Raw genomic sequence first — 23,113 nt, 5'->3', positions numbered from 1 at the left:
TGAAAGCCCTTTTTATTCCACAAGAGTCATCTGGCTCCATGACAAGAAAAAAGACAGGCTCTGGCAACTGGAGCTTGCAGTGGTCTGTGTGGAAAAAAAAATGTAGTTAGTCAGCTAGGTGGGATTTCAAGGCTCCTTTTGTTCTCCTGATGCCATTCACCTATAATTCTGAGGAATTTCTGGGCTTTCTTCCATAGTAAGTGTTTGTGCGTAAACCCCTCAAATGACCTAATGCACAAAAGGCTTTAGCTGTGGAGATGCTTTCCAAAGCCCATTTGTGTTCTTTGTCAAAATCTGTGTATGTTTCCAAAAGAATCATTGTAACATTTTCCTTTAGAGCAGAGTTACATAACAGTTCACCAAATTGTCCTATGCCGAACTAGAAAGCAACTAAGCTATTTTTTACTATTCAATGCAGCTCACTCCCAGGAGCATTTACTAGAATTTGCTGTGGGCCGTGCAGAGCAATGGAATGATGTATTTGCAATCCTGCTCTTGTAATGCTATTTAGGAAAAAAGTAAAGATACAGATCTCCCATCCTGTTTCTGAAAATGTATTAATTGAAAAGCCAAGGGCTTTGTTTTTATATAATTCTAATTGTGGAATGGTCTTTTAGGGGATGGAGGTCACGGTTGAAGAAAGAAATATACCTCCATTTCAACTGGAGACTTAAAAAAGGTCACACTCTGGCTTGAGCGTCAGTTTTGAAAGAGAAAAAGAAAGAGACCTGTAATATTGTTTCCTTTGCAGTGGCTGGGGCAGGTATATGAACCTCTGCAGAGGCCCACAGTGACACAGGCACACAGTGTGGTGTTTGGGGCACTGTAGGCGTACCAGTCACACAAACTGAAGACTTTCCCAACTGCACCAGCAAAAGCTAATTCCTGAGTCCCTGCGTGAGACAGATCTGCCTGGAGACATCGTGCAGCCTGGCAAGCACCCCATGGTGCTGCTTATCTCAGCTTCTTTCTGCAGTCTCACAGTGGGTGTGTTTTATAATCACATTTCAACAAGGCTTCTCAGTTGGTTTCTTCTAGGGATCTGTTGGGGCGTTTAGGCTCTGCTTCCCTGGGGGGTGAATCTTTTCACCTGACTGAGCTCTTAGGTTAGGTCAAGAATATAAGCAATTTTCATGGAAGTACCTGGCACGGTGAGTTGTCTCCTGTTCTGAAAGCAGCCCTGGTTCTGCTCTGGATAAATATAGATTCACCTAAATGGACTCATTACATGACTGAATTCTTTGAGAACTGCACAATTCCTAGTGGTGATTGATTTATTTGTCAGTTTGTACATGGACTGTATTTATCCCTGACTTTGCTACAGTTTACTAGCTGCCTAGGTTTTCTATGGAGTGCAAGCACTTTTTTACTGAAGCTTTCTGTGACTGGCTAACTGATCTGCCAGGGAAGGCTGCTGGAGATGCTCCCTTCCTGCCACAGGAACACACTGCTCCCAGCCAGCTGCTCCACAGCAGCTGCCAGCGTGCAGCCCATGGCGCACAAGAGCTCAGGGAACATCCCCCACATGTGTTGGCTGGCAAAGGGGACAATAGAGCAGCTCACACACTTCACTTGCTGCTGTGTCAGTAAAGGAAGCTGCCTGCAACTGTCCATGTGTCCTGCAGCTTCTGTACAGCAGCTGAGTCCATGCTGGGATGTGCTCTTCTCTGGAGAATGCAAGAAAAGGCAAGGAATACAGAAAGCAAAGAACATGAAGCTAATAAAGAGATGTATGTTGGGGTTCAGGATGAAGAAACAAGTTTTGGAGAAAGGAAAGAGGACTTCTATTCCATTAGATTTAGAAGTACCACATATGTAAAGTTACTTAGCCTGTAACTTTCAGGTACCACAAAAGTTAAGGCATGAAGAAATATGATTTGATGATACAGAATCACAGAATGTGATATAGACAAAGAATAGTCTTTTTTGGTATATTCTCCACTGTAGTGCTTTGGAGAGCCACTTGAGAAAAGAGAGCTCAAGAGATAACAATGTAAGGCCATGGATGTATAACAGTCCTTAGTGAGCAAATGCTTCCTAACAAATTCATATTTGATTAAGGATGTTAAACAAATTAAGTGGGTCCGTACCGTGAAATTCAGAGAGAGTTGGCAAATCAACAATGTTTATACTGGTGACTTCTATAGGAATATTTATGCTGTACATTTAGAGGATGTCTCATTTCTTCTGCTAATTGGGTTCATGCAGACATTTTTACCTGGGAGTTATTTATAATAATATAAGTTGTAAATATAATTGTTAAAATGGAAAGAGTAATAAAGTTTGAGACATGGACAGTATATTTAAGAAACATTAAAATCATGAATTTTCTAGGCCATACTAGTTTAGAATTGTGCACACCACTAAGCTTGTCGCATGACATTTCTAAATAATTTTTTAAAATATTCCTTTATTTTGATACAGAATTTGTAGGACATGGAATTGCATTCTCTCTTAGAAGACAAACACTTAAATTACTTGCAATTTTTTAATAATAGAGAGATGGTACTTCAAAATAACATACTTACTTCCATTGACTCCATTGATGCCATCACACTCCATTCCACCAGATCTGTGTGAATCTGAAAATAATGATTCAAGTCGAGTCACTGCTTTCTCCAATCTCTCCATCAAGCCATGAGTCTCTGCCATTCTGGAAAAACCATTATGGACAGAAACAGTGTTAGACCCCTCTCAGTAAAGTCCTTGTTTCATGCTGCAGTTCTGTTCATCTTGTGGCTTTTCCCTTTATGGTAAAACTCTCATTTTTTAAGCATTGTCTTTCTGGCACATAAGCAGCTGCAGTGAAGCAGCTGACAAAGGGGAACTTGGCTCTTTGTCAGCAGGGAATCAGATCAGTACTCAGCTCTGGTTCTTCCTGCTAAGTAGCAGGTTAGTGCTAGTGTAGCTTTTGACAGTCTGCATGTGAACAATTTACGACAAAATGTGTGTGGGTATATATGCTCCTGACCAGATACTGAGATGACTGGAATAGTTACAGAAGCAATTGGTAAAATCTTCTGCCTAGAATGATTTGAATCTGCATTTACAGAGATCAAAATACAGACACAATTAATACTCTCTGATTTTTGAAAAAGTTCATTCTGAAATTTGCCTTGGTCTTCTATGCTTTGCAGTAGGACTCAGCCACTTGACTGAAGACTACACAAAATCCAAGAAGGTCTTCTGTTTATTTTTCTTACATGACTGACCATCACTTTTTTCTTACAGAAGTACCCTATATGAACCAGTGTTTCCCAAGCTTTTAAAATCAAATGCTAATTAACATTTGGATAGAAAAAAAAAAATCCAAAGGCCTGCTTGTGCAGTACTGCTGCAGTGCTTTTGATTTAAGATTAAATAGAAATTAGGTTACATTTTTAACAACTCACATATTGCCTTCTTTCCTCACAATGTGATTATCTGCTCTCCTACATGTGAGGCAGTGTAGGCATTGACATTTTTGAATATTGGCCAATCTCTCAGGGAAAAAAAGTGCTATATACCATTCAGAGTGAGAAAGAGTTATATAAGCAAAGGCAAAGCTATGTTTAAATCCCCTGCCACTTGATAGAGCGAGTTTAATGTACATGTTTCCCACTTAAGGTTGTGAGTGTTTGATCCTGATAGGTGACATTTGGCAGGGGGTGTTATATGATGATGATGGCTCTTGATTAACACCATCCCTCTGGCCAGTTCCAGCCCAACCCCCACACTAGGCTGCATCCCCTGCCCAGCACCGGGATGGGCAAAAGCAGGAGCAACAGGGAGGGGAGTGCACAGCCCCAGTTGGGGGAAGCAGGGAAACAGAGGCTCTCTGGGGCCATCACCCTGGGGTGCTCTGCCACAAGACATTGTTTCCTGTATGGCTTGCAGACTAGAATGGTTAGGCAGACATGGAACAAATGTGTAAATGTATTAGTTCCTAAAGAACAGCCTGCTAAAAGTGCTGGTATTGCAGAGATATTAAAGCCTAATAGCAGATTCCAGCAAACTGCACCACTATGCAGCACTCAGCAACCCAACCAAACATTGCTGCTTCAGTGTCGCCACAGCCAGTGCAGAACGCCTAAATGTCATAATTAAAAAGTAGAGTAGCATGGAAAGAAATGTTTTCACTTACAAACCAGTACTACTAATTTTTATTAATAAAATATAATAATATTTTTCTTCTAAAAATTTAAGCATGAGAGGAAATTAGTTACTAGGACTATGGAAACATGTGCACATGTGTCTTGTGCTCTGACTTGTGCTGCCTTTCAAACAGGGGGGATCTTCAGACTTTACCCTATAAACGTAATGAGGCTTGTGTTTGACCTAAAAGTGAACCAGAAGATTTTACATTGCAAAACTCTTGGGAGAACCATTCTCGTGAGAAAGTTTTGTCTGGAATTTATAGGGTTTTCCTATTTATATTAAATAAAAAATCCAGTCCCCCAAAGAGGATGGCATTAGACAGCATGCATATGAAAAGTATAAAAAATTCAGAGGGGTTCCCTTGTCTTATCATGAAATGGGTCAGGCTGGATGACCCTCAGAGGGGTCATCTGGTCCAACCTTCCTGCTCAAGCAGTGTCATCCCAGAGCACATGGCATGGGATTGCATCCAGACAGTTCCTGAATATCACCAGTGAAGGACCTCTGGGCAACCAGTTCCAGCGCTCAGTCACCTGCACAATAAAGAAGTTCTTCTTCATATTCAGGTGGAACTTTCTAGGCATCAATTGCTTCCCATTGCCTCTTGTGCTATTGCTGGGCACCACTGAGCAGAACCTGGGCCTGTCCTCTTGGCACCCTCCTTTCAGATACTGACAGACATTGATGAGGACCCCTCTCTGTTGCCTCTCCTTGAGGCTGAAGAGGCCCAGCTCCCCTCAGCCTTTCCTCATGAAAGAGATGCTCCACTTGCTTGGTCAGCTTTGTGTCCCTCCACTGGACCTGCTCCAGGAGCTCCATGTCTCCCGTGTCCTGAGGAGCCCAGAACTGGACACAGCACCTCAGGTGTGACCTCACCAGGGCTAAGCAGAGGAGTGGGATCACCTCCCTTGACCCACTGGCTATGTACTTTCTTTACACTGCAAAATGCACACTGCTCTGTTTGAAAAATCAATTCATTAAAAAAAAAACAAAAACAAAAACCACTTAAATTTTTTGTAAGGTTACAAATATCTGGGCAGGAATGACATAAATATATCAGGGGAGCTTCTGAAATATTTGAACTTTTATGAGAATATTAAAACAAAGCACTGTTAATCCTAAAAAATATTATGAGTACATTCCTTTCACATTTTACCCTACTACATAAAAGCCTAAAATGGTGTCTATTTTAAAAGTTCTGTTTTCAACCATTCTAAAGTCTGGCTGGTGTAACATAGCATACTAATACATAACACAGCATAGAATCAACAAATTTAATCAGTATTTTAAAATACATTTTTAGTATAATACCTATTTGTCTTTTTGTGAAGATACAGTCTGATAGGTTGGGGCTTTGTTCATTTGCCTTAAAATTTTCCTTGATGATGCAATCAAATGTCACAAAAATTATGCACAAACTTCTATGGAAGACCTGTTACTTTTTGGCCTCTTCAGCCAGATTTTGCCTGTGAAAGAATCCAACTGTTTGATCACAAACTCAATAACCTGAGTGTACACACCAGGAGTCCTGAAGAGTCTCAAAAATGAGCAGACTTGTAATGTTCTACCCAATAAATGGCCTTCTGTAAGACACTAAGAATACACATTACATTGTCAGAAGTTCAGGAGAATAACCCAGCTCAAATACCTGAAGGATCTTTTTATGCAACACTTTCCTGCTACAACATAGTCTTTTACTCACTATATTCTTCACAGTTTTATTCTATTCTCATTAGCTAGAGAACTACAATGTTGTTCTTCCAAAAGCAGGCATCACCAGCAATCATGGAGTTATTGTTAGAGTCTTTAAACAGAAGTAGAAATCATTTTAACCCTAGTATTAGGGATGTCAGGTTTCTATTCTTTTTATATAGAATATTAAACTTAATAATCATGTTTATACTATGTCTACCTTTTTATCTGTACATTTATATATCCATGACTACACGGTATTTCCATCTATTTTTATATATATAGTGTGTGTGCATACACATCATGCACATAAGAATACAGTTATGCCTGTCACGCATGAATAAAGTGCAAGAACACTTTTGTGATTATTGTACATAACACTCAAAGAGCAAATCAGTTGTACATATACTATCCTTACATTTTCAGCTCACTTTAGCATTAAATGACAGTATTATCTACCTTACTAACAACACAGGAATTAATGTTACTGTTCCAAACATCCACTGAACAATAGCATGAGGACTCTTTATCCATTTTCAATCTAAACACTGACATCTTTGCCTATATATTGGGATTTACATATTTGGCTCATATTATGACACACTTCAGCATTTTCTTGGCCTATATTCAGCTGTTTGTCTGATTACTTTTTCCACACTGCACTCTGTATGGTCAGATACCACAAAGCCAAAAAGGAATCAGAACACAAACAGCACAGCTAGACTCTGTGAAGATACTATCTGCCATGATATAGCATCAGAGCTTATATTGTAAATAAATAATAAGATTGGTCTACTTACAGTGTCAAATTAAATCTCTGCACATTAAAGAAAAGTAGAGAGGATGGAAATATGTCTATGGCGTGCTTCCACTCTCATAAAGCACATCTTTACATCAAGACAGACTCTCTATCTCACCTGTTAGGATTTTAATTAAAGATATGATCTTAAAGTGATGTATCATACATGTTTTCCCAGAGTTGATGCTGACCACCTATAAGGAGTTAAAAATAACTATGCTTCAATTCTCATATAATCCTTATCCAGTTTCTCTCTTGGTGGATAAGTACACTGTCCTTCATTGAAAATAAGGTCACCTAAGAGTCAGGAAAGGTGTTAACACACATCTACTGACAAATCATTTAAACACTAACATGGGTAAACTGTCTCTTGGGCACAAAATCAAGACAGACCATCCACAGCTCTGCCCTGTTTACTGTGAGTGGTATCCCTTTTTGGGAGTGCTAAAGGCATGTGGTAATACTACCATCTGTCATTTCTTTCACAAAAGAAGTAAAGCCAAAAGCAGGTAGAAAAAAGTATGCTGAAACCCAAAAAGTGAATTTCTTTTTATAGATAGGCCTTGGGAGATCACTGCTTTCCTCCCCAGCTGTCTCAAAGCACCATTTATCTATTATCAAGGGAAAAAAAGCTTGGCTGTAGACTAGAATTTCACTGATATACTGATCCCAAACAGCAAACTGTAAGTCAAAGCACATGTGTACTGTTCCTGTTACTATTGCAGGTGACTTACAATGGAGGACAATATTGCTCCATCCTCAAGAAGAAACAAGTAATTGTAATGAATGTACAGGGAAAAGCAGTACAGTAGCACAAGGGGGGAAAAAACCCACATATGATGACATATCAGACATGTAAAAATGGGGGTTTTAAACAAAGGAATGGTGCTACCTTGTTAAACATGAAATGATTCTCACAAACATCAGCAAGAGATAGACTACAAAGTTCCACAGTTTGCTTTACTTCCTAGCACTCTATTAATTCGAAAAGAAATGACCTGTTAATTTATTTGCTTTCCTCCCCTGCCCCCACTCAGTACCAGTTCTTCCAAATTCATCTAGCATCTGAAAATTGATGCCAGGTCCCACTCATGCTCATCATCTGAGATCCTACATTCAGATTTGGATTTCCTCTTTATGCCAAAAAAGGGCAGACACCTAAACCAGAATATAGGCAGTAATGTGGCATTTAAATTGTATTTACCATTGCTGCATTGCCTGGAAAATCACACTGTCCTTGGAAGTACAGCACCTTGCACATGTGCCTTCTCTCTTAATCTTTTAATAAATTGCTACCAAGATATGAAATAAATTACACAACTCCTCAGATTGCCAGCTGGTACTATCAGAGAGCCAGTCATGAACATTTTATAAATCCAAAGCACTGTGTCCTCTGAGAGTTCCTCTGTGTAATATATGTCAACATACTTCAAGGGAGGAGAAATGCATTCCTGAACATCCCCTCAAATTACAAAAGCATCTTACAGCACTTCATTTCTGACAAAAACACAGCCAGCCTGGGTCTGAGATGGCTCTTTTTCCTATATCATCATTCAAATACCTACAAATCCAAGCTGTGTTGAGTAGGCAGTCTCTTTGCTGCCGTTGGCTTGAGACCCAAAATCCTGCTGTACCCCATTCTTGTTCAGACAATAAAAATCCACTGGCCTGGGGTCTCAGGAGTTACTCATTCCCAGACAGAGCTCAGAAGCAGCTCACTAGTGGCTGAGTGGTAAGGAGGAGCACCTGAAACTCTTTGGGTTGCTATCATAAAAGATTCTGGTTGGAGAATGCAAAGGGAACAGTGATGAGAAGAAAAGTATGTGTTGGTAGACCAATGGGAACATTACCTTGTATGGTGTGTGTTTTGTTTTCCATTAGCTCTAGGGGAGGAATGTAAACAGAGTCTTCTTAAGCTGATGTCAATTTGGATTAAACCAGAAGACCTCTCAGTAAGGCCCTGTGTGAGAAGAATGATTTGAGTTTCAAATCAGAGCCTTTTAATTGCTTTGCCTCTAGATCTACTACAAGCTCATGTGAGAACAATTAATTTTAAGTATAAATAATTATTTTATTTTTAAAGATAGTTAAAATAGATAGTTTTGTATATTAAAGAGTATTAGTTTCTACTTTTTTTTTTGTTAAGATGGACAGTTATACCTGAAATAGCAAAAAGACAAAAAATTTCTGTATGACTTCTGCTTTTTGTGGGTGGATGTGCCATTTTGACTATTAAGTTGACCTGAAATTTTGACTGACTCTAGTATACTCATCATGAATTATTTCTGTCTGTAGCTCAATGTGGGTATTAAACCCACTGATATGCAATGAATGAGTCCCTTATGGATGTGCATGAGTGTGCCACATCAATTACCTTGTGTGTGGACTTCTTTCTTTGGCATAACTCTATGTGTTTAAAGGGCTATTTTTTATAAGCCAAAAAAATTTACATAGAAGAGGTAAAAGTAGGTTAATGTTGAACCTCTTCCATTTAACCCAAGTGCTTTCCTTTGTCTGCCCTTATGCTGTTGGTACCACAAAGCATACTTTTCTGTTTGCATTCTGGCTCCTGCTCTGCTTCTCTCCCTCTCCTAGTGATCAGGCTGCTGTCTACAAAAACATCTTGAAAAAGAATAGAGACCTTTTTCATCCCATTGTTCAGAAAAATTGTAAAACTTGCTTTGTAAAACAGTCTCTATTTTGACAAAAACCCTTAAGATTCTTGATGCATTTTAGATTTCTTATCACATCCCAGTTTAGTCCCATAATACGGATGAGGAACTGGACACATGAAGCTGTATGTCTACAAGTCAATGTAATAATAACATGGACTGCAGTTAGGCCTCTGATAATTTAATATGAATTTTTCAAAATATGTCATGTGTTCATGTATGTGCTTAGTATCTCCTGGAGTATCAGTTCACCTTCTAATTATCTGGATGTTCTGTGAAGAGCTTCTATCCCTTGCTGAATAATTTTGACTGTCATGAATTTAGTGATCACAAAGAGCGAGTTCATTATTTAATGATATACTGAAGCAGTCAAGACTTGACAGTCTGTTTAAGCATGATTGACTTAAAATAACCAAGGCAACCCAGTTTCTAAGTACATTCTCCTATTCCTTTTATGCTCCCTTTTCATGTCACCACTGCTCATAGTCTTTTGTCTTGGTTTTATTTTCTTCTCTCCCTCCAATGAAGTGTATGAGTTTTAGTATCTCTCCAATCAACAGAAATGCAGTGTTCTTAGCCACCTCATTTACTATATATTAGTGTGGGGCTCTTCATGTAATCAAGCATCCTAAAGGCCTTACAAGCCATTTAATTACCTGTCACAAGTCCAATTACTGTATGTAAGCAGACTGCCTTGCTGAACTGAGAAAATACTTCATGCAGGCATTGATTTTATTCAAGTGCTTCAGTTCAGTTCATAATAACTGAACAGTAAGATCCTTTATGCTATGGTTCCAAACAAATTTAATTTGAACTCTCTGAATGGGTAAATTCCACAAAGTACAAATGTTTTAGTACTTCTGGGATGTGAAAGGTAAAAAAACAAAGGAGGAAGTTAAAACTAAGTGAAAAGTATTGCAAGCTCTAAAAACAGAAACTGTTAAATTACTTCTGAAGAAAAGACAAGATTAGAGTTATTCAGTACCAAGGTTTGTAGCAGTTTTGTCTGCTGTGCTGGTGGCCTTTCACAAGGCTTCCACACCCTTCTTCTCATGCATATCCATATTATGCTGAAGGCTGAATAGTTGGGCTTGATTTCGGCCAAGTTTGCAAGTGTTCCTGCTCTTACCAGAATATCCTGCTGCAATCTGTGTCTGATGGTCTCAGGCTCATCGTGGCTACTCCACTCAGCCTGCAGCCAGTGGCTTTTCCTCCAGCACAGCAGCAGCCAGGAGGGCTTAAGCAAACTTTCTGCCATTTGAGTCCTCCCTCTGCTCTGTAGCTCAACTGGGATCTTAACTGGTCACAAAAACTCAAGGTGCTCATGCATCTCCCATTCTAAAATTCATCCTACTGACTTTGCAATACTGCTAGCATTGCAATTTGTGCCTCTGCTTCTGCTTCAGGATGAAATGGGCCACTTGCTACTAAAAAAGACCTTTCTATTTCCTGATATAACCTGGTTACTACTTAAGAGGTCCTAAGCTTTAATGATAATCCATGCAACCTGCTCACATGCAAGATCTCAGACATTTAACTATTTATCCCTCCTCTATTTCAGTGTGAGGTCTTGCAAAACCCAGAGAAATCAAACTGGACCTGCCCTAAAGGCTTGTAAAAGTTAGCCTTTTTGAGGATGGCTGTTGCTTTAGAGAACCCAGAGCTGTTAGGTGAATTAGTCTGCTGTTTCCAGACAACAGATTACACACAGAAATGTAAATGATTCTTTGCATTCCTTCCAAAGAGCAATTAATTAAATATTTAAGTTAATACGAAACAGCGTAAAGCTTAGGATCTGAGCAGATCTTCTTGGAAAAAATGTGCCACTATTTAATTATGTAACTGAGCATTTGCCTGTTTGCTTTTTTAATACAGGCTACAAAAGCATTAAGGCTTTAATTCTGAGCATACTAATACTGGTATTTGCAATTCTACAAGCAACCTCCTTGGCTTGTTCTCTGAAAAACTGTGGGTCAGACAAAGCAATTCCCGTTAGCATATACTCGGGAAAGTAGTCCCAATGGGGCCTTTTAAATAACAAAAAGTCCCTGAATTGACAGTCAGAATATCTTAAGTACACAGGTAAAATTAAGACAGCAGTAGGCAGTATGTGTATAGACAGTAGTGGTGTCTATGCCATAAAGCCTTGCTAAATGGTGACAGAGGTCACAGAGATTTAAGAAGCCCCAAACTCCCGACTCTTGATGAAGTATCTGAATCAGCATAATCATTGCCACAGATGCAGCTGTGCTCATACACGCTTTTGTCACTCCAGCATACAGTGCTTAATAAAGGTGCTGCTATTCTGGTGCAGTTCTTAGCAGTGACATTCAGAAGAGCTGAGTCTTCAGAGTTTGGAGTATTTTGTATTATGTAAGCAACTGGAGTGGACCCTGTACCACACAAACATGGTAAGTTCCCAATTGTCCCCTCTACTGCAAAAGATGCACTTGGAGTTTTAGAAAAAAGGAATTATTTATATATATCAGGGGTACTCCATCAACCAAAATCCTTTAACCAGTTCATAATAAAGCAGAAGAATAAGTGTAAAAATGTATGCCTTATTTATCATAGGCGTTTCTTTGGGTTTGCCCCACTAAGCACAATAAGCAAAGAATGTTCTTTCATGTAGTCAGATGTTCCAGTAGGCAGCAACTGCAGCTATTGACTTTGCTGCTGTTGCACGTGATGTTAGAACTCGTGCAGAACCACTAAGAATATTCTCTAATGTATTTGGCTGTTCATAATTTCTCTCCCTGGAGTTCAAACCAATTGCAACTTTACTGCCATTGACAGGCCATAGATTAAAGCACAGGGTTTTTTTGTCCAGGTGATGTTGCAAATTGAGGCTGAGAGCTGAATACAAACTGTCTGGTTTCCAGCTCTCCTTACTCCCTACTTTTCTTGTACCTGCTAAATCAGATTATCATGAATTTTGGACCTGGGTGAATTTCAATTACTTTTTTTTTTTTTTTAAACTTAGGGTGCCCAATGTATTTTGCATGGTTAATAGAAATTATACAGGGGGATCAGAAAATCTAATGATGGAGGGAATTTAATACGTGTAATCTTAGTACCCTTGCTCCTTATGGTATACTAAGAAGCACTTTTCTCCACTGAAGTGAGAGCCACAGCTGACAAAGAATAAGGAAAACATGTCAGAGGTTGGTTCTACCATAACAGTAAATAATGCACATCCTCTTCATTTTTATTTAATTGACAAAAACATATTTTATTCATTAAGTTTGGAGTTGTGCCTGCCCACCTTCCACATCTGAGCAGCATTCAAGGGGGAAGGCACAAAGGAATCATAGGAGTATTCAGAAGACTTGAGTTTTTGCTAAGCCCAAGACCAAAGAGACCATATTGTTGTATGTGCCTGGCTTTGTCACAGAAGATGGATTGCCTTTGTTCTTGTACAAACTTGCTCAAAAAAGAGCGAGTCTTATGAAATCCTGGTGCTGAAAATGCATAAAGCCAGAAAAAAGTTTATTATCATTTGCATAATAAGTAATTAAAAGGAAATGCTAGGATAAAATTTGCATAAAAATTAGGGTATCTGAGTCCCAGCAAGGCCAGATTTGAGAGTAATGTATTGAGTTCCAACTCATTCCATCTACCACTTTACTATTCTAAATAATTTTTAAAGTTACATTTCTGAAGTAGGACAAGTTTTGTGATTACGATTTCACAAAACAATGAAACATGGTAGTCCATAAACCACTGCCACTTTTGCCTGGTTTAGAAACAAATTGATAAAATCTGCACGTTTATCCCACTCAGGCCCCCTGCTAAACAGATCCCTCCCAACTATTTCCTAATGGACTGGCCTTTGTGTAGGGGTTTTTTCTGACATTTTCCATCACTCAGAAACAAATACATTTAGGTAGAGTATATAAAGAATGCTTTCCTCCCCAGATGGTCTTTGTTTTTAAGACTTCCCCTACACATTACAAAATCTGAATTGTACTTGATAAAAATCCTCACTGTTGATGCTGTAATGCCAGGATACAAATCTACAGCAATCACCAAAGCAAAGGACAGATTGCACATTTTTAGGTGAGGTCAGGACAAGTTCTCCTCGGCTTTGTGCTGGCTGCTCTGGGGGAGCGCTCCTGATGTCAAGTTACTGCAAAATGCAGGACCTCGGCTTCATTTCTGCCTTCCTCCTGCCCCCTCTGAAAGCCACCCTGGATTTGAACTATCCTTTATATATTTTTATATAAAGGTATATATATTATGCCTTCTTTAATGCACCCTAAGATGCTATTTAACCCTTTCTCCCGGGCTAACCCTGTAGGCTCTTCTGGCACCTGCACCACAGGCACACCGCCGGCTCCAAGGGCGGGGGATCCCAGGGCTCGGCGCCCCGCTTCCCACCGGCCCCACAGCCGCCCGCCTCACAACCAGATCATCTTACGCTGATGAGGAGAGTTCAGGACCGGCACGGCTTGACAGCCGGTTCTGCACAAACAAGCCGAGGGCATTTTTAATGACCCGGGGCGGGGGCACGGCCCAAAGCCGCTCCCGGCGCTGAGGGGGCTCGGCGGACGAAATCGGGCTTCGGCCCCACAGAGGATCCCTCGCATGCCGCGGTATATAGCTCGGGTCTCCCCGCTCCCAGCCCAGATTACTCCCTTCCCACTTATCACCCGGGGGAAGGGAGGGGGAAGGGAGGGGGCAGGGAGGGGGAGGTTTTCCGTGCGCGGCCCGGCGCAGGTGACAGGAGGGAAGTCATGGGTCCCTGACCCAGATCGCTCCGGAGCACTGCCCGCACAAGGAGTAACTCTGCCGCCCCCGGCCGAGCCCGGAGCCGTCCCCTCACCACTGTCCCCCATCCATGCCCAAGATGTCCGCTGGGCTGCTCCTGCCGCCGCCACCGGGGCCGCGCCTGCCGGGCCAGGGGGGTCGGGCCGCCCCCGCCATCCCGCCCCTCCCGCCGCCGCCGCCGCCGCTCTTGAGTTACCTGTGCTGATGACCCGCGTCGGCTTTCTTTCCCCCCTCCTCTCTGCAATGAAAATCCGCGGCCGGTCACTCGCTCCCCCCTTCCCTCGCCTCGCCGCTGCTCTCCTTCCTCCTCCTCTTCCTCCTCCTCCTCCTCCTCCTCCTCCTCCTCAGCGGGAGCCGGTGTCAGTCAGTCACATCAGCTGCCCGGGCGGGCAGCGAGAGCAGTGCCCGGCGGCTTCCGGGAGTTCCAAATAAAGACAAGTCCAGAAAGGGAGAGAGACGGTGGCAGAGATGGAGAAAGAAAGCAAAAAGTGGGTGGAGTGTGAGAATGGAGAGAGAGGTAGAGGGAGAGAGAGGGAGATGTGTCTCACGGCGGCGGCTGGGAGTCAGCCGGGGAATGGCAGCGGTGGAGCATCACGGAGGAGCCGGGAGAGCGCAGGCAGCCCGGGGTGAGGGACACCCATGGGCGCTGAGGTGGTGGCCCTGCTTTTGCCCATCAGGCACAGCCTGAGAGGGCTGGAATTGAGCACCCCACGAGACACTGGCCCGGTCCACAGTGGGAAAGAAGAGTGGGGCCCATCAGACCCCTCAGCTCCCATGGCAGGGAAGGTCCAGGGCGGCCTCACGGACCCCTGAATACTGCATTGCCTACTCTGGGCTGGACTAAACTGTGCCAGCCTGACCACAGCTGTAGCTGGGCCACGGTGGGGCTGCTCCCTCCATTCAGTGTGGCCGTGAAATTAGGACTTCCAGTGGGCAAACCCATGTGCTTAGGGCTCATTTGTCAGGCTCTCCGGGCTTTGCACCACTCCATACCCCATGCCAGATGTAAGGCACGAGTGTTCTGCTGCTTGTCACCACGTGGTCCCAAGAGACATTCACCTGAAATCTGCTTCGTGTGCTCCTATCAAATGAGTTGGCTTTCTGCAAGGAAGTCTTGGGAGAAGACCATGAATTCACAGCCTCTAGACAAACAGTTTGCTGTTTGAATGGAAAAAAACACCAAACATTAGTTGGTGATAATAAAAAAGACCACATATATTTTTCAAGTCAATATATTCTCCAAGTCGACCATGTGGTCATGTGAAAACTGGTAGCACATTTTTTCTATCAAATATATAGCTTATTTTAGAAGACTTTATGCTTCATTTCTGATGGCCTGACAACACCACTATAAAACATAGAACATAAGGATTTGTTTTAATTGTGCAGTAGTTAAATGTGGGCTGAGGAAAGTCATATTTTAACAAGAATGCCATGGTTAATAGCAGCTCACAGACCTCACATGCCTAAAGTCGGCATTAAGCAAAAGCAAGCAGACTGCAAAGATCTGTCTGGGGTCCAAACTCAGTAGTGCAGACAATGTAATTGGCATTGGAAATTGCAAAAAAATCACTGGCGAACTTTCCTGTATGAAGTGAAATGAACTGGTTCTCCTTGGCATGTACAAGCAGCCAGATGAAATCAACAAGAACAGCACATGTTTTAAACCAGAGGGTCTTGCCAAACCTTCCAAAAGGGTAAAGGTAGTATGGAATCGAAGACCTGATTGAAAAAATGCACAGAACACAGAAACTACTCAAAAGAAATGAGAAACGAGCCCAGAAGATCTCCTTCTGGAAGGAAAACCCAAAAGGATTAAGAAACAGTGAAACTACTACACTTAGAGTAAAGCTCCAGGTCTGTATTTCCTACAACTCAGAGAAAAAACAAATCTCAAGACTTGAGCAGTGTCAGCATCATAAGTTGAAAGTTTAGGATGATAAATGCAATAGAGTTTCTGTAGAATGTCAGTTTAATTTGAGGAAATGTATTGTAGTTAAGTGATGAAAAGTTTTATAAGCTCTTATTCTAAGAGCTCAGTTGAGCACTTCACATCATCCTCTTACATAATGGGCATACAGAAAAGAAGGAGAAACCATGAGGCATTTCTTTTCTATGGAAAGTTTTATGAGGCTACCAAACCACTAGATGCCCTACATGTTTAAAACATGTCTGTTATCCATCTTCGCTCCTGTCTTCCAGTGCTTTCTTCACAAAACAGTCAAGTTATTTCTTCTTACCCCAAGGAGAATTTTGGCAAACCTAAAAGGCTTAGTCTAAGGTAAAAGCAACAACAAGAAGTAATAAATTTAGTAAGAAGAGAAAAAAGGGAGATTCAGTAACTGTAAAGTGACCTCATGAAAGGCAGGAAACCCAATGGCAAGCAAAGATAAAAGATGTAGTGCCTGAAAATGCTAGAGAAGAAAGAAAGCCTTGCAGTTTCTGTAATAAATAAAGGTAATCTGAAAGGGCAGTTCTATTAAAGAACTTCATCATTTTCAATTCAGCCTGAGCAACATCCCCCTAAAGAGAAGAAAGAAATGAGAGATATTCAAATTTTGGACTTTGCAAAATATTATATGTGCAAAAAAATTGACTAGATGACATGCATTTGTTCTCTCCCATCAGGAAAAAGGTTTGGATAGCATTAAAGAATTAGCTTTGAAAGTGGTATTGGAATTGGTATCAAGTGAAACAGAGCAAGGAATGACTGGAACATCAGGCCTTGGGGCTGGCCAGTTTGCCTTAGTCTAGCAATACATTCAGATATACAGAAAACATATTGATGCTTGTATATCAGCATTAACAGTTAAAGATTTTTGTGTGTGTACTTTTTTTAGTGCAGATAGGGTCACCAACTTCTGGATCAAAACATCCCAAAAAAGCCTTAAAATTCTAACTTAGGCCACAGTCCTTTTGAAATTTTGAGGAGCTCTTCTTAAGCAAGAGGTGCAGTAATAGCCCTGTTGCAGGAGGTTTCCCAGTTAAAATGTAGTTGCTCATGGGGTCTAGTGGATTTGATTTAATATAACTTTATGATTCTTTTTTTTTTTCATTTTACTTACTAACTTTCTTGCTGCAGACAATCTGTGCCAAGGCTGGCATGTTTTATTCCCTTTTATAGAAGAGTGTATTTCTAAAGTTGTGCAGGGATCCCAAAGTACACATCAGAAGTCGTAGATACAGGCTATCAAGATCTCTGTAGAATGACAGCATTGTAACCTAGTTAAAAGAAAATACTCTGGTGCATCTTTTATTTGCATATGTATTTTTTTTTTCACAGAAGAAGACTTAAAAATGTTAATTCTTACTTTCCTAGTCTGTGTTGAAAATGGACTTTCAATGTGTATGATTGTAAAATTTCTCAATTGATCAAAAGTTGCACCTGAATGATTCTTAGATGAGTCTGGAGAAAACCTCAAATATTGTTGCTCATTGCCTTGATTTCATGCAGTCTATCTTTGCTGGGGCATTGCAGAAAATATGGATTAAAGATTGCAGAAGCACTTACTGATGTGAAAAGAAATTGGAATATCATGTGCAAATCTTGGTAGTGTATTTGCTAGATCTGCTTAAATAATATTGGAGTGAATTCAGGACATGTCAAGATGGCTTTTGCTTACCAAATCTGCTGTTTAGTCTACAGAATTTGAAAAAACAGCATATAGCTAATTAACAAAATGGATCTGTGAAGAGCCCTTTGTGGTTATCTTGCACAGATCAAGTGTCAAAACAGCCAGGAAAAAAATAAAGGGAAGATTCTGCCAGAGAAGTGGACTGGTTTTCCTCTTTCAAACTGGAGTGAAATCTGTCATCACTCAAACTGTTCACCTGTAAAATATGCAGGCAGATTCAAATTACATTTAATTTCATAGCTGTCACTCTACTGCTTTTTTAATCTCTTCACTGTATTCTTTTTTATGCAGTAAGCTCTGGGGGTGTGGGCTCTCATAATTGTACATTAATTTGTTGCATGCTTCTTTTTAGGCATCGCAACATAGAAAGTTAAGTAATAAGCACGCGCTTATCATTAAGTATGTGAGTAATGGCATCCCCGGGTAGCAGAGCACTTAAGCATTCCCATTGTATTTAAGCAGCTTGTCACACAGGGATGGAATTACTTACTTGTTTATAATTCAGTATACATTTAAGGGCTTTGCTGAATCCAAGGGGAAATTGTTCTGATCTCACAAATACTGGTGTTTGTGACTGCTTTTACTAATGGTGGGTTTGTGGTTTAATTCAGTTCTGCAGAGATTTTGGGAAGGCTCTTCAGTGGATATGGTAGGCTTGGGCCTCAGCTCTGCTAAGTATTTACACTGCCCTGTCTTTTGATGATCATGGGATACAGGCTTGTGTTGTGTTCTTGCTAAACAATGTTTTATACACTGCTGCATTTCAATATGGATTTCAAGTGAAGTTTTGTGGGTTTTGTTTAATTACATGCAGAAATTTGCAAGGAACTTTTAGTGAGGATGATTTGACTGAGCAAATCTTCCAAGTATATGAGTGTAGTGTTATTGTGCCACCTTGAATGCTCTTGTTGTGTATCAAACCTATGGAAGCAGTAGTCAAAAGGAATAACAAAGTCTTACTCATTGGTCAGTGTTAGTTTTCCCATTTTAGAATCCTAGCATTTCTGTTTAAGCTTCCTGGTTCTGTTTTCACCTTCCTTTCAATCTGGGATGCAGAGGATTCCTTAAGAGAGACTGGCAGTGTTATCTAGTGAAGGCCCAGTACAACTAAACAAAGCAAGGTACTGCTTCCAGCTTAGGAGTTGAATGCACCGTTTTGCTTTGGTAGAGTTTCAGGACAACTTTACCACTATGCTGGCTCACTGTTCCAGACCCACGTGTGAGCTGTGAAGCATCTCAGTAGGATAATTGCTGCTGGTTAAATGTCCATGCTCTCAACCTAGTCTTTGCAGTGCTTTGTAATCCATCTGCAATGGAGGAAAATGCAAGTGTACCCAAACAAAACTAAATAAAGTGTTTCGTTGTCATCTTCATGCCACAGCTTCTCATTCCAAGTGTTCCACCATCCCTGAAGCTACAGTCGCTTTCAGAATGTGCAATTGGGTCAGGCATGGAAGTCTGGTGTTTTAAGCTGTGTCTTCTTGGGGCTGCATTTTTTTCTTAGTAGGGGACATTTTCTTCCTTGTCTGCTGCTGTGGTTTTTTCACCACCGTGTGTATGATGGCATCACTGTCATCATCAGAGCTTGTCAAGACTTGCTGTGTCTGGATCATCAGTAAAATGCATCAGTCTTCTTCATGTACTACTGGCAGTTAAAAATCCCTCATTTAGTGACCAGGCAAAGTAATTTTTGCTTATTGCTGAGGAGGTTCTGACATGACTTCCTTTTTTTTACCTGGTAAATCCAGGTTGCAGTTTGTTTATTTTTTTCCGTCTCCTAGAGGTAGAAAGCATAGAGTCAGGTCTAAACTTTTTTTCTGGGCAGATTTACAAATGATTCCCTGAGACCAAATTCTTTTTGCATAGGAAAACCCTGACAGCTGGTGCAGCATAGGTACTGAAAAATCCAGTAATCCAGAAAATAAGATTTTTTTTTCCTGAAAAGCTGGGGATATTTGAGATTCTTTTTGTTAACGAATTCAAGGTTTACTGTGCAAACCACTAGGCTAGAAACTTTTTTTGTTTGTTTAAAATACAAAATCACCTGATTCTAGGGAATGGTGCTTTAAAGAAAACACCTAATTGTGCAAAATCTGTGGTAAAATCACATGAATTGATAACTTGATAAGATTTTTTTACAGAGAACACTTTGTAGGATATAATCAAATAGCAATGTGGGCAGATAACCAATGTGTATTGTGAAACATATAAATGTAGTGTTCTTCCAAGCATTTAAATAGACTGTGCCCTTATTTAAACAGTGGTTCCTAAGTAGTGTAACCCCAGTTGTGGTCATTACAGGCTGGGTAAGTCAAAGAAAAAGCCTGTTAGAGACAGAATTCCTCTGTTCTTCCACAACAGTTAATAAGCTACCAGGTGCCATTTGCTGCCCCCTTCTCCCAATGCTGTACCTAGTTGGTTTTTTCCATCTCCAAGCTCCTTGGCACTATGTGGATGAGGGGAAAGCAAGAAAAGCACTTAGTCCCTGTTAGATCAATTCACTCAGTCAGTAAATAAAGACCTTTACCTCAACATAGTCAGCGTGCTTGGTCTTCTCCTGTAAGAACCCATTTAGCTGTTGACAGGTATCTTCTCTAAATACACTTACTGCCCTAATAGAGAGGGGGCAAACCCATGAGTTTTGACTGTGAGTCTTTGAAATATTTTACCTAGTTCTTAAAAGAATCTGAGGTGATTTGTGCTTTTCCCATGCAGAATGCCAGGTGTGACAGCAATATGAATTTCCTCCTGTTCTTTCAACCTCTCCCTCAACCAAGAACTTGAAGAGTCAAGATATCTCAGTTTTATATCCTCCTGCAAAATGACATTGCTGGCAAGGATCCCTAGGTGTACAGTACAGTTAGGCAGTTTTGTAAGCCTAAATTATTATTTTGCAATTTACGACTACCTAGATTAGGGATGAAGAGCTCATCAGGTGCAACAGCACAGAGCCTAGCAGAGTCATTTACTCTATTTTTTATATTCTTCATGGCAAATGGAGTGGCATCTTTTTATTTAACAAAATTTCGAGAGCTTTTCAAGGCTAGACCCCTTTTCTGAAATCTGTCCTTCTCGATACATTATTTCCTCATACATCTGTGGCAGAAGGATTTCCTCTGTTGAATAAAGAAAGTTTTACTTTGGAAATACAAAGCAAAAAAAGGTTTTAGAATTAATCAAGACAAGGAACAGAATAGACTTGACTAGACTAGACTAGAATATTTCACTTGGAAAGGACTTACAAATGATCATCTTGTTCAAATAGCCACATTACCTTCCTTTTAATTTTTTTTCTTTATTTCTCAAAAAGGGAGGAGGAGCAAAGTAAAGTAACAAAACATAAAGAATAGTAACAAACATACTTAATTATAATATCTAAAATGGATTGGAGGAACTATAAATACTTCACACTGATGAGATGAAATCCTGGTTTTCCTCAAGTTAGTGAGTGTTTTGTTTCTGGCTGACAGGGTCAGCATTTCACCCTACATGTCTGAATTAATGTTTTCCTTGAATAAATGTAGGCCAATCATTTAGGTATCAGAAATAATATTTTTGTTTCAAACCCAATCATTTATTTCATTCTTATTTTCTTGTTTCCCTGTATTTACAAAGGCTCTGCATATACTGCACTGTGTTTCTGAAAGCTATCATTTTCTTCAGAAAAGAATATTGTTTGCTCTCATGAATAATTTATCTTGGAGTTCTCTTTTAATCCCTCATCAAATGTGCCATTCTTGTATCTTCATAAAGGAAAAGAAAGGAAAACAACACTCTAAGGCTGATTTATGAATCAGACCATGAACATTAAAAATATATAAAACCTTGGTATAAATAAGGAGTTCAGTTTTGATTCTGATTCAGTTGTATCAGTACCTCTGGAACAATACTATTGGTTATACACAGATTTTCACTATTATAACTGACTTATCACAGAGTATGAAAAAAGGAGCATGAAAGATAAATATGATGAAGATTTGATATTTAACCTTGAGCTAATGAGGCTAACAATATACGTAGGTTTCGAAGGGGAAAAAGAAATACTTAGAATACAATATAAATTAAACTGTGAATAGAATGCAATTTATAATACTTGTGAAACAAATAGTTGATAAAAGAACTTTTAATTCAAGTTCCTATATATCCCATTAGGTTGAAATATAAATAGTTTAGATGCAAAGGAAAAAACCTAGAAGCACCTTCACAGACAATCTGTGGCCTACAGATGTTTGTTATTTGATTACTGCTGTTTATTTGATGCGCACATCAGATTAGCAAGAGACCGTTCTGCATCCCAGTGAAGTTCAGGTCTATCTTGCCCGTCTGATCTGTAGGAGGGCATCTACCTCTACTGCCCACCTGCTGAGCTGGGACATCTCCAACTCATTTCCCCACTATAAGATAGACACAGGCACTGCAGATTGTGTAAAGTGTGTTTAAAGCATCAAAACTGTATGTTGTGGTGTTTATAAAAGCTTAAATGGTTTTAATGCAAATAGTTGGGTAGTGCCATGAGGAATGTATTTACATAATCAAGCCAGTATTAAATGCACTCATCTGTGGTGTGGCTTATAAAAGGTTGTTCATGTATCTGAGCAGAGCAGTCCTGAAATGTCAGCCTCTTCCAGCCACCAGCTTCATTCAGCCTGTAACGATCAGCTAAACCTGTTCTGCTTACCTGTGGTTGGCTGCCTCAACATGGTTCAGTGCTTTGTCTGTGGCTTCTGTCATCTTTTGTGTACCTTAGAGATCAGCAAAGTCAGTGGCTACACTGGGGGCCTCAGGGTCAGCAGCAGTAGGGAGTGAATTGCTGAGAGTTCTGCAAATCACTTAATAAAAAGAAAATAAAATGTGTCATAGGAGCAATGGAATGAAATCTTCTGGGGAAGCAAAAGATAAGATGGTCCTTTTAACATTCTTGGAACTACAGGTTCTTCTACATCATCAGCTGTGCTGAACAACACATATAATCCCTTTCCCGAGTCATTTGTCAGTATTTGTTATGTTTCATCAGCATTAATGTAATAAAATTTAAGAAGTTTAAATATTTCTGAAGTGCAGCTTTCCCAGGAATCCCTGTGGTATTCATATCTTCCTTAAAATGTTAATTTTAGTGTTACTGAACAAATTTGGTAGGGAACCTGATGTGCTGCACATATGGGATTGATTATCCTGATTATTGTGTGATACAGATCCCCAGCCTAAAGGTTGTATGTATATCTTCTGTGGTAATTTACTGTTCAATGAGGGAAAGCAGAATAGAAGCTACTATTGTTGTTTTAGTATTACTACTTATTTTGATATTTGTTACATTTTCCACTTTCCTGTTGTCATTTTGGATGTCAGTGCTACAACATCAATCTCAGCCTTTTTAATGTTTTCATTTTCTGAAATGCAAATATTAATTT

General features: G+C 40.2%; 2 protein-coding genes across 7 annotated transcripts in view; one reads left to right on the top strand and one right to left on the bottom strand.

The window, feature by feature from the left end:
* Nucleotides 1–14,683, bottom strand: part of CAP2 (cyclase associated actin cytoskeleton regulatory protein 2) — a 68,496-nt gene extending 53,813 nt beyond the window's left edge. The window contains exons 1-3 of one of the 5 annotated variants that reach the window (XM_083876045.1): nucleotides 14,267–14,683; nucleotides 8,479–8,588; nucleotides 2,529–2,582 (exon numbers count right to left, since the gene is read on the bottom strand). In XM_083876045.1, coding sequence (XP_083732171.1) covers nucleotides 2,529–2,582; nucleotides 8,479–8,506 — 82 coding nt within the window. In that variant the 5' untranslated portion in view covers nucleotides 8,507–8,588; nucleotides 14,267–14,683. Of the gene's footprint in view, nucleotides 1–2,528; nucleotides 2,654–4,557; nucleotides 4,671–8,478; nucleotides 8,590–14,266 lie in introns of those variants that run through there. The other 4 variants (XM_083876044.1, XM_083876046.1, XM_083876042.1 and 1 more) reach the window with 4 other exon arrangements.
* The window catches only part of LOC310917663 (uncharacterized protein), a 133,062-nt gene that overhangs the window by 60,246 nt on the left and 49,703 nt on the right, over nucleotides 1–23,113 (top strand). The window lies entirely within an intron of this gene.

The sequence above is a fragment of the Zosterops lateralis genome, assembly GCF_965231275.1.
Source record: "Zosterops lateralis genome assembly, chromosome: 1".
Classification (NCBI taxonomy): Eukaryota; Metazoa; Chordata; class Aves; order Passeriformes; family Zosteropidae; genus Zosterops; species Zosterops lateralis.
Note: the sequence above shows the minus strand (reverse complement) of the source record. Positions and strands in the feature narration are given on the sequence as shown.